This window comes from Calliphora vicina, chromosome X (genome assembly GCF_958450345.1).
Source record: "Calliphora vicina chromosome X, idCalVici1.1, whole genome shotgun sequence".
NCBI lineage: Eukaryota > Metazoa > Arthropoda > Insecta > Diptera > Calliphoridae > Calliphora > Calliphora vicina.
The window spans coordinates 3,762,748-3,778,013 of NC_088785.1; the positions used below are offsets into that span (position 1 = coordinate 3,762,748).

Consider the following 15,266-nt stretch of genomic DNA (forward strand, 5'->3'; position numbering starts at 1 on the left):
AAGATATATATATGTTATATATCAGCGTATAGGAAATTGTGTCTTCTTTTCAAAAATGTATACAATTTTTAAGAATTAGAAAATTTATAGAAGACTTTTTGTAAAAATATGGGAAAAAATGTTAAAATGTTATTAGGGGATATTTGCTTTATCTTTTGTTTATATAATCATAAGTTGTGGACAGATTTTAATTATTTAGAACTGGTTTTGTTTGGAACTTTATTTTCTATACGATTTAGATTTTTCGTGCCGTTTTAAAAAACAAAAATTTTGAAATTTTGCTAAAAAATAACTTTTTGTTTGCCAAAAAAAAATTATATTTCTAAAATTACTGCAAAGATTAAACACTTGTTAAGCAGTTCTTAAATGTAATTTTATTTTTTCATATTATTCAAGAAACTTTAAAATTTCATATTCCATCCCTGAATGAGGAGGGATATATGGGATTCGGCTTTGTCGGTTTTAGCACTTGGATTTATTTTACTACAGCTTATATTTTTGTTCATTCGTTAAAGGGAATATGCACACTGTGCGGTGGTTGTTCCATTAAATTTAATTGAGAGATTGAACGGTTTGAAGAAACGGTTGGTTGAAAGGTTCGATGGTGTGTGTCTGTGCAAATGCTCAATGTTTGATCAACAAACTAAACGGTTTGACGTTGCTATTGATCAGACACTAGATGACTGAGCGACAGTCGTACTGACCGACTAGCTAGCTTACTGTTTAGTGAGTGTGTGGGTTCTGTGTGTGCATTGTATGGCAATGTGTGTACACATGTATCTACAAACATTCCTACTACATCCATCCATCCATATTTATGTTGTTTGTTCTCTGCTGCTCTAGCTACTTTAAGCAAACCATTGCAAGTTGTTTGCTCTTATGCATCCTTGATTAAATCTTTAGTACGGAAATAACTTACTTACTAAACACACGCGTTCATTGCTCGTTACACACTCTCAGCTGAAAGAAAAAAAAAAAAGATTTAAGAAAAAAACAAATTTATAGAAAATGCCGTGGCGTGTAGCAGCAGACATAGAGATCAAAAAAGTTACAAGTTGAAAACAAAATCTTTTATGAATCAATTATTTTTGAGTGTCGACAGTCATGTTTGTTTAAATTTAAGATAGAATCACAATTAAATTAAATACAAAGATACATACAAATAATTATAAAATTATCAAATACAATAAAATACCTAGAGATAACTAAATAAAATGTAATATGTATACACAAGTTTCAATACTGCGGTACCGTGTAACCAAATCATGTTTAATTTTTATAATTCCAAAACACAAAGCCGCCGGTTAGTCAACGTCAAGCATTTACAAAATACATAACGATCAACAGTTAAAGAGTGTCATATAATTTAACATACATATTTCTTATACAAAGGATCAACAAAAATAAGCAATTATTAAACAAATAATACAGAAATAAATAAAAAAAAAATTGAAAATTACAATTAAACAAAATTTAAATTAAACTTAAACAAAGTTCAACAAAACAAAAGAAAACATCTAAAATATTTTCATGTATAATTGTTTGTGATATTAACAATTTCGCTTCTGCAATTGAGGAATATAATTTTAAGCAAATACCAGACATGGATGCCTACGCTTTACCACCATACTTTCCGTTAGCGTAAGTAATAATACTTATAATTACATATATAAATCTGAAAATTTGTATCTTTAATTTGGTCAAAAAACAACTAGCGAAAAGCCCTAAACAAAAACAACTTCGTCAGAGGCTTTCAATTGTTGTGGACTGACAAATCTAACGATCACTTTATAATTGTTCTGGCCAAGGTCTGGGCTCTGTGTTTAAGCGACGGGGGTTTTTGCGAAATAAGCTTTTCATCAGAGTTATACGAAACAGCCAGGATGAGGGAAAAATGGGCAATTCCATATCATAGTACGTGACATTTGTACGTCTATAGAGTGGAATAGATTTTGCAAAAATAAGAGTATCTGAAAAATAATTTGGTCTTTATGTTCCATTCAGAGGGTACTATATTTTAAAATAATAAAAAGTTCTTTCGTAACATTTTTGTCCAAAATATCGAGCGATATACGTGACATAAAACGGAAGTCATTTTGAGGTACATGTAGAAATATGCGAAAATATTCGAATCATGAGAGGCGTTATGTTTTCTTTTAATTGCTTAAACTAAACGAAATATTTGCAATCCATAATAAATAAAATTTAATATCGTACGTGACATACCGTACGTGAAAGATTTTTCTCTTATAATAAAACAATATATATTCAGTAAATATATGTACATATGTATACAAAAACTAAAAAAATTAATAGAAAATATACATTCGGTTTCAATAAACAATTTGACAATAGAAAAAAATCAATCAGAGTCAAATTCATTTCATACTACAAGCTAATTGGGAGACTAGTTTTCGCCGCAATTTTAGCCTAAAACATTAAAAAATTAAATGTAATCAGTTTAAACTATTATTTTTGTTTTTAAAATGTTGTAATATGATCTAAATACTTTCACATAGTAACATTTTATTATTTTCTTCTATTCAAATCATCTTGAAAAAAAGTTTCAAGGATTTTTGTTATTTCAGTCGTGGTAGCGATTCTCGTGGAATTGCCCATATGTTGATGATCTCAGAAGATCTTTGTAATTTTTGCTTCTCAAAAATAATAATACACTAATTTGTTATCATATATTTGCCGTTTCACTGCAAAAAATGTCAAACAAAAATAAAATCATTAAAATATTTGTCTCTTTATCACATTAAAATTATTACATTAATAAATCGGTGGATGAAACCTATTCAAGATTTATTCCAAGATCTTGAACATTGAATCTATTATTATATGTACAAAAAATTATAGAGTGTTGAAATTTGCCCAATATATTTCGCATTCTCCCCTTGCGTTCATTATGGATACATTGAAATACAGCGCATAAAACTTAATTTGGACCACTCTAATGTTCAGGCAATACTTACCAGTATTTGCCCTTCTATAAGTTAGTTGCTGGTTGTGCCTTATTGTTTTTATTGTTGTTGAATAACAAAATAATAAATATTTGTGTAATTTTCCCCACCTTCGTTAATATTCAAACTTCGTAGTTACAAACAAAAATTACAAACGTTTTGATTGTTTTCTTGGAACAGCAATAATATAAATAGCTATAGCTTGGTTTAAATTAACATGAACAATTAAAAAATGCACTTTTTTTATTTAATTTTGAAATTATGGAATATAAGTTAGCAAATTTAAATTCAAATATATATAAATCTAGCAAAAATGTTTGTATTATATTGAACATGTCTTTGTCAATTACCATTTCACAAAAAAGTTATAGAATTCAATGAATTGATTATTGTTTTTCAATATTATTTTTTCTCGGTAAAATTTCTTAAAACATTTCCTTTTTATTTTATTCAGACTTCAACATTTAGTTTATAAAAAAATTAACTATTAAAGCTGAAATTTAACATAAGCTGGTTATAAATGAGACAACTTTTTTTTCAAAATTTAATATATTTTTGTTTTTGACAAAATTGTGTCGAAAGCCCCATAAAATCTTTAAGATTAAAATTAGTTGTTTGTGTATTTATAACGAAAATTTGGTTATTTTTTTCCCTGATGTGAAGATTTATATTTATTTTTCATTTTGGTTAATTTTTTCAAAACAAGTTCATATATTTGTTGAAAAATGTATATCAAAATTATGCTCACCAAATTAACTAATAGAAGCCCATAAATCAAAGTTTATATAGTTATTGGAATTAGTTTTTACTTAATGTATATTTTATATTATTAGTGCTCACCTGTTTTATACCTTTAAAGTTGGGACTCAAATAAAAAATATTTTAACAATTTATTTTAACACTGACTGTCCGTCCGCCTTATTCCTATGCTTAACTTTTAAGATAGTTTATAGGGAATGTGTCTCTAAAAATATCTCATCCCACCTCGTCTATTTTATTACATTTTTGGATTCAAAGACCACAATTAATGAATAACAAATAATAATTTAAAGAATAATCGAATAAAACGAATGTACATATTTGCTTTAATTTATAAACAAAACAATTTATAATTTTTAATCTTTACATTATTATGAAAATTAGTTCTTTGTGGTAAAATATATGTATTGTGAAAAACGCCACCAAATAGTTTTGTCCAACTGGATTTGAATTTGGAGCCACAGTGACAGACTAATGGCGGTGTACTTAGGTGAAAATCGTGTCATATGTTAAAACTTTATTTACATGCGGTAATTATATTTCAATTTCAAACAATTTCGATTTAGTTTTCAAATCGTTTAGTAATAATTATTTTATAAAAATTATAAAATGTTTTCTTTTATTTCGGCCGACTTTTCACAATATATTTTACGATAAAGAACTAATTTCCATAATGTAAAGGTTACAAATTATTAATATTTACATTTAGATATTCGATTGTTCTTTATAAGATTACTAGTTGACCGCCCCGGCTTCGCCCGGTAGCATTTACTAGGGTATTCAATCGATTAACCGTTAATCGGTTAACCGATCAATTTTGGACGGTTAACTGTTCGAATAATTTAAAATTGCCGATTTTCAAATAACAAATAAACCGATTAATTTGTGTCTATTAACCAATTAACCGAAATTCCTTTTTTTTGCACTATAACATATTTTTTTGTATTTATTTTTCCATTTCAATTCAAATACAAATTAAAATTATACATATACTTTTTCGAACATCCAAGAAAAATGTTTAGTGAGAATAACAACTGACATATTTAATTTATATGTATTTGAAACTTTATTTGCATTTACATGTAAAGAACTTAACGAAACTAAATGAAACTATCAAAATTATTCAATATCTAAAACAATCCAAAAAGGACACCAATGGTATACGAAACATTTTATATGCTTAGAAAAAACTAAAAAAAAACGGAGATATTGGATATTCTTTATCATGCTTTCGATTTCTCCAACATCTACAATCAGCGAGAGAGTTTTTTCCAAGTCAAGTTTTATTAAATCTAAAGAAAAAAATCATTTTAAATATTATTTCAGAAAATCTCACTATAATCCTAAAAAAAAACTCAAATGTTTATACAAAAGGATCTCAAATACCATATTTGCTATTATTTTTTGCTTGAATTGTTGTTTTTATGTTTTTGTACACAGAATTCGTGGTTGTATTTTCAATTTAAATTTAAAATAGACATTATTCGGTTAATCGAATAATTCTAAATTAACCGATTATTAACCGAATAAATCTAAACCCCGATTAATTATTTGCTCGGTTAACCGATTAAACCAGTAACCCGATTACTTTTATTAGCATTTACTAATGTTCTTATTTATTTGCAAATAAAATATCTAAATTTGTACTGCATACTTTGACTAGACTCAAACAAACAAATTTCGGAGTTTTTCCCGGAATTTTTTAATTTTTTTTCTTTACAAACCATCTCTGAAAATTTCGAATCGAATAAAAAAAAAATTCTTCGAATAACTTTTGTAAGAAATTGTTCGATTATTCGAATGGATGTAATTGCAGAATGACTACTATACACCGTCTGCATTACTTGGAAGTAGTCAAATAATAACTTATTGTATGGAGAAAAATAAAGTGTCGTTATTCCCAACTGAAATAAAAGTTTATTTTGCTTGAGGAGAACATTTCTCAACATGTTTGTCCTGCGCGTCAGTATTTGTTGAGCTGGATCAGAGGATAAAAGAGGATAAATTTCTTTCATATTTCTCGCAAAGTAAACATGTGAAATATAGGTATCATTTGAAAGTCCTTTGCGAGGCGCTTTTAACAATGTGCCTGAATTTTAAGTTTTTTAAATTTTGATATGGAATTATTTAAAATAATTAGTTTAAATTAATAGTCCATAAACCTTATATAAATTCGACGAAACGGGATTTTTCAGGTTTTCGAAATTGAAGCTTGCATTTTTCGAAACCGATCTATACATCCAAGACAATATCCAAATAATCGTAATTTCATAAGCTTTCATAACAAATTATAATTATAATTGGGTTATAAAACAAACATTTTAATTTAACTAAAACTAGAGTCTTGAATAAAAGGTTGAAAAATATTTAAATATTTTTATGTAAGAATTTTAAAAACTTACAATTTTTGCAATCAATTATAAAAGTTCGAATATATAAAACGACAATTTCAGAAAATAATTGGGAAACCCCTTAAAAATTAACGCCATGACAAAGATTTTGATAAATGGAATAAATGTTGGGAACAACCGTAACTTTTTTTTAAGTCATACATATGTGCTTAGAACTCTATAATTGTCGATTAGTTATTTTAGTGATGTTAGAGTAATGACTTATTTAATATCCCTTTTGTAAGCGTTTGTGGTATGAACTTGTCTCCAATCACATCACCGTGACAATGTTCAAGTTGTAGTGAGTTTTTTAAATAACAGATCTATAAAAATGTCATATGAATAGATAGATTAACATCCATTTTCTCAATCTCTGGTTATTTTTATCGTGACGATTAACTGACAGTTCTCATACAAAAAAATGTTAATCAGAGGTTTATCGTTACGAAAAACGATAACCAATATTGAGAAAATGAGGGTAAATATAGCAGCTAACGCATTGTGGTAGAGAGACCTGTAAATTAAATACATATTGCAATAATTAAGCTTTTTGTAGTTCAGATGATAAACCGTCTTCACTTTTCGTATGAAAAACTTCCGCCCATTTACTGAATGTTAGTGAGTTTGCACTAAATTTATAAGCTCGTTCCTTTTGGCTGCAAAATTTACACGCAGAACAAAAAAAAAAACGTAAATGTTTTTTTAATGTGAGGTTTTGTTGGCTGGTTGTTTGGTAGTCAAAAAACATATTTATGTACATATGTATTTAAGTAAATAAATACATGTAGAAATGTTTACAATTAAGTACAAACTACATACATACATTCCAAAAATAACACATTGTACATTAGACTGGACCAAAACGACAAAATCACGGACTCGACAAGGCAAAAATTATTCCAATTCCCAACATAAATATTAACTTCTAACAAATCCCAAATCCCCTTTACCGAATCTTAAATACTCTCCACCTGCATATACATATTTGGTCAATTCACAAGGTCTCTTATCAGTCATATTGCCATAATGTCCTAATATATCACGGCTCGGCAGCTCGGCTTAATCGACTCTTAGACATTCGACGCAGGTCTCTGCTGGTTGGTTACGATAACACAATAAAGATAGCATACAGAGTAGTATTATTTTAGGACATTTGTTGCTTGAAAAGCAATAAAAACCATTGTGAACTATTAGGACATTATGACAATAAGACAGGATAAGATACCTTGTGAATTCACCAATTATTTAGGTTTATATATATGTGAGCTATAACCAATTATAGGCCGATCATCATATAATTAGGTATAGCGATTTTGGTATATATGGGGATTATTTATGACGAATTTCAACTTAATAGCGATATTTATAAGATATTTATGCTAATTTAAGTGATTTTCGGAAGTGAACTTTATAGACCATAGAACCATATTTCGGGGAGAAATTTGTATAAGGGCTAGGAGAAATCATGAACCGATTCTTATAATTTTCACCAGAGTTAGTCCTTTTATTATATAAATAACGTGTGGAAAGTAGTGTTATTATCTGCAATATATTTACACAAATAACCAAAAATATGTGAAAATTGTCAATATTTTTAGGTTGTCTCACATTTTGGTTTATAGCTCTGGTTCTACTGAACGGATTTTGCTGATTTTCAATACCAAACTGCTTAGGACAACAATAAACATATTTTCTGCAAGTCTACCAATTTTGTTTGTGTATTTTGGACGCGAGCGTGTTTTACACAGGCACACAGACGGACAGACAGACGGACATGGCTCAATCGACTTAGAATTTCATAAGGATCAAGAAAATATATACTTTGTTGGGCCTCGGATGAATATTTCTCAATGTTACACACGGAATGACAAACTTATATATATCCTCATTCAACACTTGTGGTGGTGGAGGGTATAATGAAATGAAATGGATACATACAATTTCTAAAGGATTTTGAATATTTGGTTCGACTTTCATATCTATTAGCTCTAGAAGTTAGTAATGTACATACATATATATTTTTCAGAATGTGGAAAATTGAAAAAATCGTCGTGAATAAGTCTGGTATTAGGCCTTTTCGGAAATGCATTACTGCGCTGCATTTGAAAGGCCCATTTATAAATAAAGAAGTGGCCACTTAAAATCGGTACGCACTGTAGTAATCATAACAAAGCCCCTGTTATCAAAATGGAAAAAGATTTACATACGTTCTTAACAACAAATATACCGTTATTCTACAATGAATTGCAAGTCATTATGTTTAGTTTTAAAAAGTGTAGACACAATGGAAAAAGAAGCTAGAGAAAAAATTGTGCACAAATATCTAGAAAATCCTAAATTGTCGGGTTATAAGCAGGGACCGAAACGGTTATAAGGGATATCAAAAAAGTTATTTTATGACTTTAAAAATCCATCTAAAACAGTTATTTTTCAAAGTAAAAATAAAAGTTTGCATGAAACCCTCAAAAAAGGAGCCGTCATAAAAGAAAAACTCATTTGAGGACTTTTATTTTTTCCGTCAGAAAAAAAAATCCTTTTTATGTATGTAAATTGACACCTAAAGCTTGCTGCTGGTCAGATTATTATAATTTGTAAAGCCCCTTGCATTGCAATTGAATAATTTTTCATTTTTTGATTTTTTGATTTAAAATTTTCTGGATAACCGTTATTTACGGTCCCTGGTTATAAGATAGCCAAAATCTGATTTGCAAATCAAAAATATTACGTCTGTGGCCTATAAATATAAATACGTAAAATTGGACAAAAATATTAATTTGGCAGTCAATCCGCAGCTGCGGTTTGAAGAGTCAAGCTTTTCAGACATGTTTTTAAGGAATTTTCAGAGTTATATATAAAAAGAGAGTTTGGAAAAGCGATTGCTGTCATTTATAAGATATCACACATCTGTTACAAAGTTTTAGCCAAGTTGTCATTACTCAAATACAACTATGAAGTGGTATAATGAGAATAATATTGATGTTATACCCAAACACATCAATTAAACAAATTGCCCAAATCTTCGTCCAATCGAGGTATACTGGGCAATTGTTAAACGTAAATTGAAAAAGAGTGCAGGTACAGTAAATAATCAGATTTTGATGAGAACAAAGTGGAATAAATATGCTGGAATAACGGTAGAAGTGGGAAGAAAAGTTGTGCAGCTATTAATGGGAGGCATAAGAAGAAAATTTATTCGCAATAAAAACACATAAACCTACAGTTATATTTTTTTAAAAGCTTAATAAATTACCTTTAATTTGATGTATAAAATGTTAACATACATTGTTTCATTTAAATGTTATGCTCGCTCAAATTTTTTTAATCACCCTAAATTTTAAGCTATTTTTTGATAAAATAATATATTTACTACATTTGTTTTGTATTGCTCTTTTAAATACATTGCATTTAATATAGTTTTTATGTTTTCGAAATAAAAAGGAAGATATTATTTTCAAACGCGCCTTTTTTATTGATATCAATTTGAAACATTACGACTAGTCTCGATTGAAAATGACGAAGGGTTAATGCATACTATAAGCTTTTATCCAGTTATTTTTTACTTTTCCATCTAAATTGTAAATTATAATTTGGATAGTTTTAGCTCAATACAATATTGATACATATATGTACTTCTTTCAATGGGTAAACTTTTAAGATTTTTCGAGGTATGTATTTGATAAAAGAGAGTAATATTCTTAAATTGATCGCTGCAATTTTTGGTAAATACTCTTTTATTAATAAATTATATTTTCTGGGACCAGTCTATTGTGCATACAAATTTATATGCAGACAGACATGCGTAAAATTAAGGAGAATATGCAATGTGTCAAGTTATTAGTTGACACAATCGTCCGTCGCGCAAACACACCAACTATAGACACACTAATTGTCTGGCCCGTCTGTCTGTCTCTCTGTCTCTCTGTCAATCTGTCTTTACCTTTTTTTTCTTATTTATTTATTTAAGTTTCTATTTTTCTTCGGTATTATTGTTTCAATATCATCTTCCATTTAATGCCTCATATTTACAAATGTATGTAGGCAGAATGTGCAGAAATGTCTGCTACTTAATTTGAATCGCTTCAGTAGTGGATTAACAGAATATTGTATATCTATAGGTTTAGAGATCACATACATACAAACATATAACCAAGTACAACAAGGCCATTTTTTACACCATATCATCATTGGAGAGAATCTCAAGTAACTCGTAATAATTCAAGTGCCCCACAGTTTGGAAATTTAAAGTTAGAGATGTCATATTAAATTAAACAGATACGAATTATACTGACTTGTCTGGTGTAAACAACCGTTGTAGGTGTTGGAAATACCTATTATGTATCGATCCATTTATGGATCGAAGTTGCGTCTTTCAAAATTTCTGTGATTTCGAAGTTGCGTCGATTTTGTTCCAGTTTGCGTTGCATGTCTTCCAAGTTGCGTCGTTAGTGCTTCGATTTGCGTCGTTAAAATGAAAATGTTTGTATTGAAAAATCAATTTTTTCAGCAAAAATTATGAATCTAGGAACCAATTAAATTAAATTCATTACAAATGTATGGAAAGTCGTGCTTCGTTTTGCGTCGTTTCGGTTTGCGTATAGTTTCTCCAGGCTCAATTAGCGACGCAAATCGGGGTGTAGTTTCATTTTAAATTGTTTATCATTTATAAAACAAAAACGATGTGTGCAATGAGGCTCAGGTGTACATACATATGTGTTTATACATTATGGTACACATTCATGCATAAACACTGTTCATAAATATACTTATTTATATTTTTTCTTTACAAAATTTCATAGAATTGTCAGCAGTATGTCTTTTTTCATAAATATAAATTACAACAATATAAAATTAAGAAGAAGAAACCAAAAATAACAACAACAAAATAACTCTAAACACATTGTTGTAGAAGCAGGTACCTTTTCTCAATCCAACACAGTCATCATCCATCCCTATTTCGATCATATAGATGTTTTCAAGTTACATTTTTTTTACAGCCAGCCAGACATACATACATGTGTATGTAGATACGTTAAAAGCATTTTATTTAAAACAACACACAAATAAAAAAAAAAAAATAAAAAAATATATATAAAAAAATAAACTAAAGAAGACGAGAGAAACAACAACACTTTAACATAAAAATCTATAAAATTTCAACTGCCTATACGGGCCTAACGAGCGGGGAATTCATATTAAAAAGTAACAGATTCATAAAACCGAAATACGGTTTTACTCTCTCCATTATACATAAATACTTATGTAGCAATGCCCTATGGGCTAGATACCAGGGTTCATCACGCTTAATAACTGGGTACGTGGAAAGAAATCTATTGACTTATATTTTTATTATAATACGAGTATAAATTGGAGTAAATCAGTCAACAACTAGATGCATATTGTTAAAATATACCGTTTAAAAGGTATGTTTTTCATTTTAGAGTGCAATCTTACAAAGTTTTGTTCTTAGAGGAAGTAATGAAATCAATATACATATAATGGCCTAAATTGTATGTCAAACTTCGTGGGGGAGAAACGAGCACATATGGGCAATTATATATCATCGTACGTGACATTTGTACATTTGTGGAATAGATTTTGCAAAAATAAGAGTATCTGAAAAATAATTTGGTCTTTATGTTCCATTCAGAGGGTACTATATTTGAAAATAATAAAAAGTTCTTTCGAAACATTGTTGTCCAAAATATCGAGCGAAATAAGGGTATATTGTACATGACATAAAACGGAACTCATTTTGAGGTACAGGTAGAAATATTCGAAAATATTCGAATCGTGAGAGGCGCTATGTTTTCTTTTAATTTCTTACGTTAAACGAAATATTTTTCCTTTACAAAAACTAAAAAAGTGAATAGAAAATATACATTCGGTTTCAATAAACAATTTGACAATAGCAAAAAAATAAATCAGAGTCATATTCATTTCATACTACAAGCTAATTGGGAGCCTAGTTTTCGCCGCAATTTTAGCCTCAGTTTAGTCAGTTTAATCCTATCATTTTTGCCAATAAAATGTTGTAATAAGCCCTAAATACTTACAAATAGTAATATTTTAGTGTTCAAATCATCTTGAAAAAAGTTTCAAGCGTTTTTGGGTATTCGGTCACGGTAGTCATTCTCGTGGATATAAGACGATTATTAAAAGGTATCCAAGTTATTAACTTTTAAAAAGCACTAAAACAGTACTAAAAGCGCTGAGTTAACAACGCTGGCACTGTAAGGAACTGATAAATTATGCTCTTGTGACAGGGTTCCCAGATTTTCTTTAGTGTAATTCTTATACCCAAAACACAGTTTTCCTTATCCCCAAAATTCCCATGTCAAAATAGTTTTTGTTTATTGTTTCCACTAATGATTAATTTTTAAAGTTTGACAAACTGTTTAATAAAGTGTGTTACATATTCTTTAGTGGGTTCTTCTTGAATATACACCACAAGTATAAATAAAACGAATGACACTTGAACTTGACTTGAATAGTCTATGGACAAATTTAACTATTTGTGATATACATACAGGTATTTAGGACAAAACTTGATTTTTTTTCATCAAGTGAAAAAGGACCTAAGGGTATGAAATTTATTATTAATATTTCTGTTCTGTTTCGCTGTTAATAACATGATATGACCGAAACTAATGGAACTAAATATACGAAATTTTATAATAATAAAAATATAATGATATAAATGTTAGAAAGAAAATATGTTTATTTAAAAAAAAATATTGTTTGGTCAGTTGTAGAAAAATCTTATGTGTTCGTGGTAAATATGTATGAATTGACAAAGTTGAATAAAACACACTTGTATGTTAAAACTAGAGTTTCGTATTCGGTTTTAACCGAAATCGCGGTTTTTCAAGGCCTAAAACCGAAACCGACAATTATTCTTCTGTTTTTACTTTTAGTCTATTTTCAATAGAAAAATTAAAAATTTAGAAATGAAAAACAAACTTTTTCATCCAAAGATTCATCCAAGTATTTCCTGACAATTAAAATTCATATAACTGTTTATTTTTTTAATTTAAAAAAAGAATGCAAAGTGTTTTTAACAAAGACTTAGTTATTTTCAAATATCTAATAAAAGTATGGAGTACTGGCTGACCCGGTGCCCCAATTAGAAGAAAGAAATAGTACTATTAAGTCTGCCTTTGTGAATTAATAATAATTCAGGATAATTCTAGTTTCAAGTTTATTGGTTCATTGTAATGCGGATTCTAGCTCATTCGAAACGTATTATTAGAATTAGTACCATAAAGACCCAGATTTTGTATTCCCACTCAGCATCATGAATGCCTAATTTCATATTTCTGGGCCTATTATTATTGAAAATGCAAAAGAAATGTACCACTAAAGTCACCTTTTGCGAATTCTAACTCATTCAGAATCGTGTGTGTCTAATTTTTAGGTTTATTATTATAAAATATTCGAAAAGTACTATTACAATAAAGAAATAGTACTATAGCCAACTATTATGTACATAAGAAAAATAATTTAATATAATAAAAAGTACAATTAAAAGATAAAGTACCAATTTTCCATAATTGAACCCCCATCAAGTTAGAAATTAAAGTAATTTCCTGATTACAGGTACACTATTATAGAAAATCCAAAAAGTACCATTTTGAAAAACGAAAATGTATTCCTTAGTTTGGTTTAGTTTTCCTTTTTAAAACCGAAACCGCGGTTCTGAAATTCTTCGGTTTTTTGGAAACTCTAGTATAAATCCCCAAAACCAAATTTTCAACCCCAACTTAAAAAAAAAATCCTCAATTTGGGGGAAAAAATCGTCTAATCTGACAACACTGTCTTGTGATAATGAAGTTTAAAATTTATCTGTACAATGAATATGGCACATACAAACAAACGCACACACTGACACCAACCAAACACATTTTGTATCTTAGTCAGGCGGCCCGGCCTGTTGTTGTATTTCGTAGAATGCCTTAATAAAAATAAAATCCAAAACTCAACACAACACAACAACATTATTGTCATAACAAAAACACAAAACAGAAGAACTAAACAGAACCAAACCGAACAAAACAAAACAGAAAAACGACCAATGGAGTTGTTTCTTAAAAAATTAATAACACAATTCACGATTTCAATTTCTCATGACAAAATAAAAAAATTAATAAGTCTTTTATATGTATGTGTGTACATAGTATAATAATGTGTTTGTATATAGGTATTTTTATTTAAAAATTTTCTGCTTTTAAATGTCTCTATTACCCCCGTCTCCACGCGTAATTTGTATCTCTTAACATAAGAAATACACACAGCCTCAAAAATAAGTAAACACCAGTGAGTTTTTTGATTTTTGTAAGATCATGGAAATCATTATAGTCCCACTTAAATCTTTTTTTTCAGAACCGATTATATTATTCAACAAACCGAAACTTTTAAATTTGAATTGATGGATAGATTTTAGGATTTTCAATATTTAAAAAAAAATTAAATAATTTGCGATGTTTACTTACTTTTGAGGCTGTGTGTGTATTCGATAGAATAACGGAACTTTATTTCCAAATTTATTCATCTTTATATACAAGGGGTAGAGATCATAAAATTCATTTTTGTAATTTCTTATGTTTATAACTATTTTTTATTTATTTATTTATTGATTTTAAAAGAAATTAAAAGAAAACATAACGCTTCTGACGATTCGAATATTTTCGCATATTTCTACATGTACCTCAAAATAAGTTCCGGTTTATGTCATGTACGATATACCCTTATTTCGCTCAATATTTGGGACAACAATATTTCGAAAGAACTTTTTATTATTTTAAAATATAGTACCCTCTGAATGGAACATAAAGACCAAATTATTTTTCAGATACTCTTATTTTTGCAAAATCTATTCCACTCTATAGGCGTACAAATGTCACGTACGATGATATGTCCATATGTGCTACCTATTAAATGTTTCTGAGGTCTTAATGAAATTTTGTTTGTTATCAAAAGCATATTCAAAAAGCTTTTGTAGAGAATTATTTGAAATTTTCAATAGTGGTATGTACTTTTGAATATAAAATTGTATCAATAAAAGTACGATAGTTAGAACGATTATTATAAAAATAAATATATATTTAAAGCGATTTTTTGGTTTGAAGATCATCTAGTTCGGGCCGGTGAAATG

General features: G+C 28.6%; 1 protein-coding gene across 1 annotated transcript in view; it reads left to right on the top strand.

Annotated features, from left to right (window-relative positions):
• Nucleotides 1-584: 584 nt before the first annotated feature.
• ci (cubitus interruptus) overlaps nt 585-15,266 on the top strand; it is a 40,682-nt gene continuing 26,000 nt past the window's right edge. Inside the window, exon 1 of the mRNA XM_065514659.1 lies at nt 585-1,641. Within this exon, the coding sequence (XP_065370731.1) occupies nt 1,604-1,641 (38 nt within the window). The 5' untranslated portion in view covers nt 585-1,603. The remainder of the gene's footprint in view (nt 1,642-15,266) is intronic.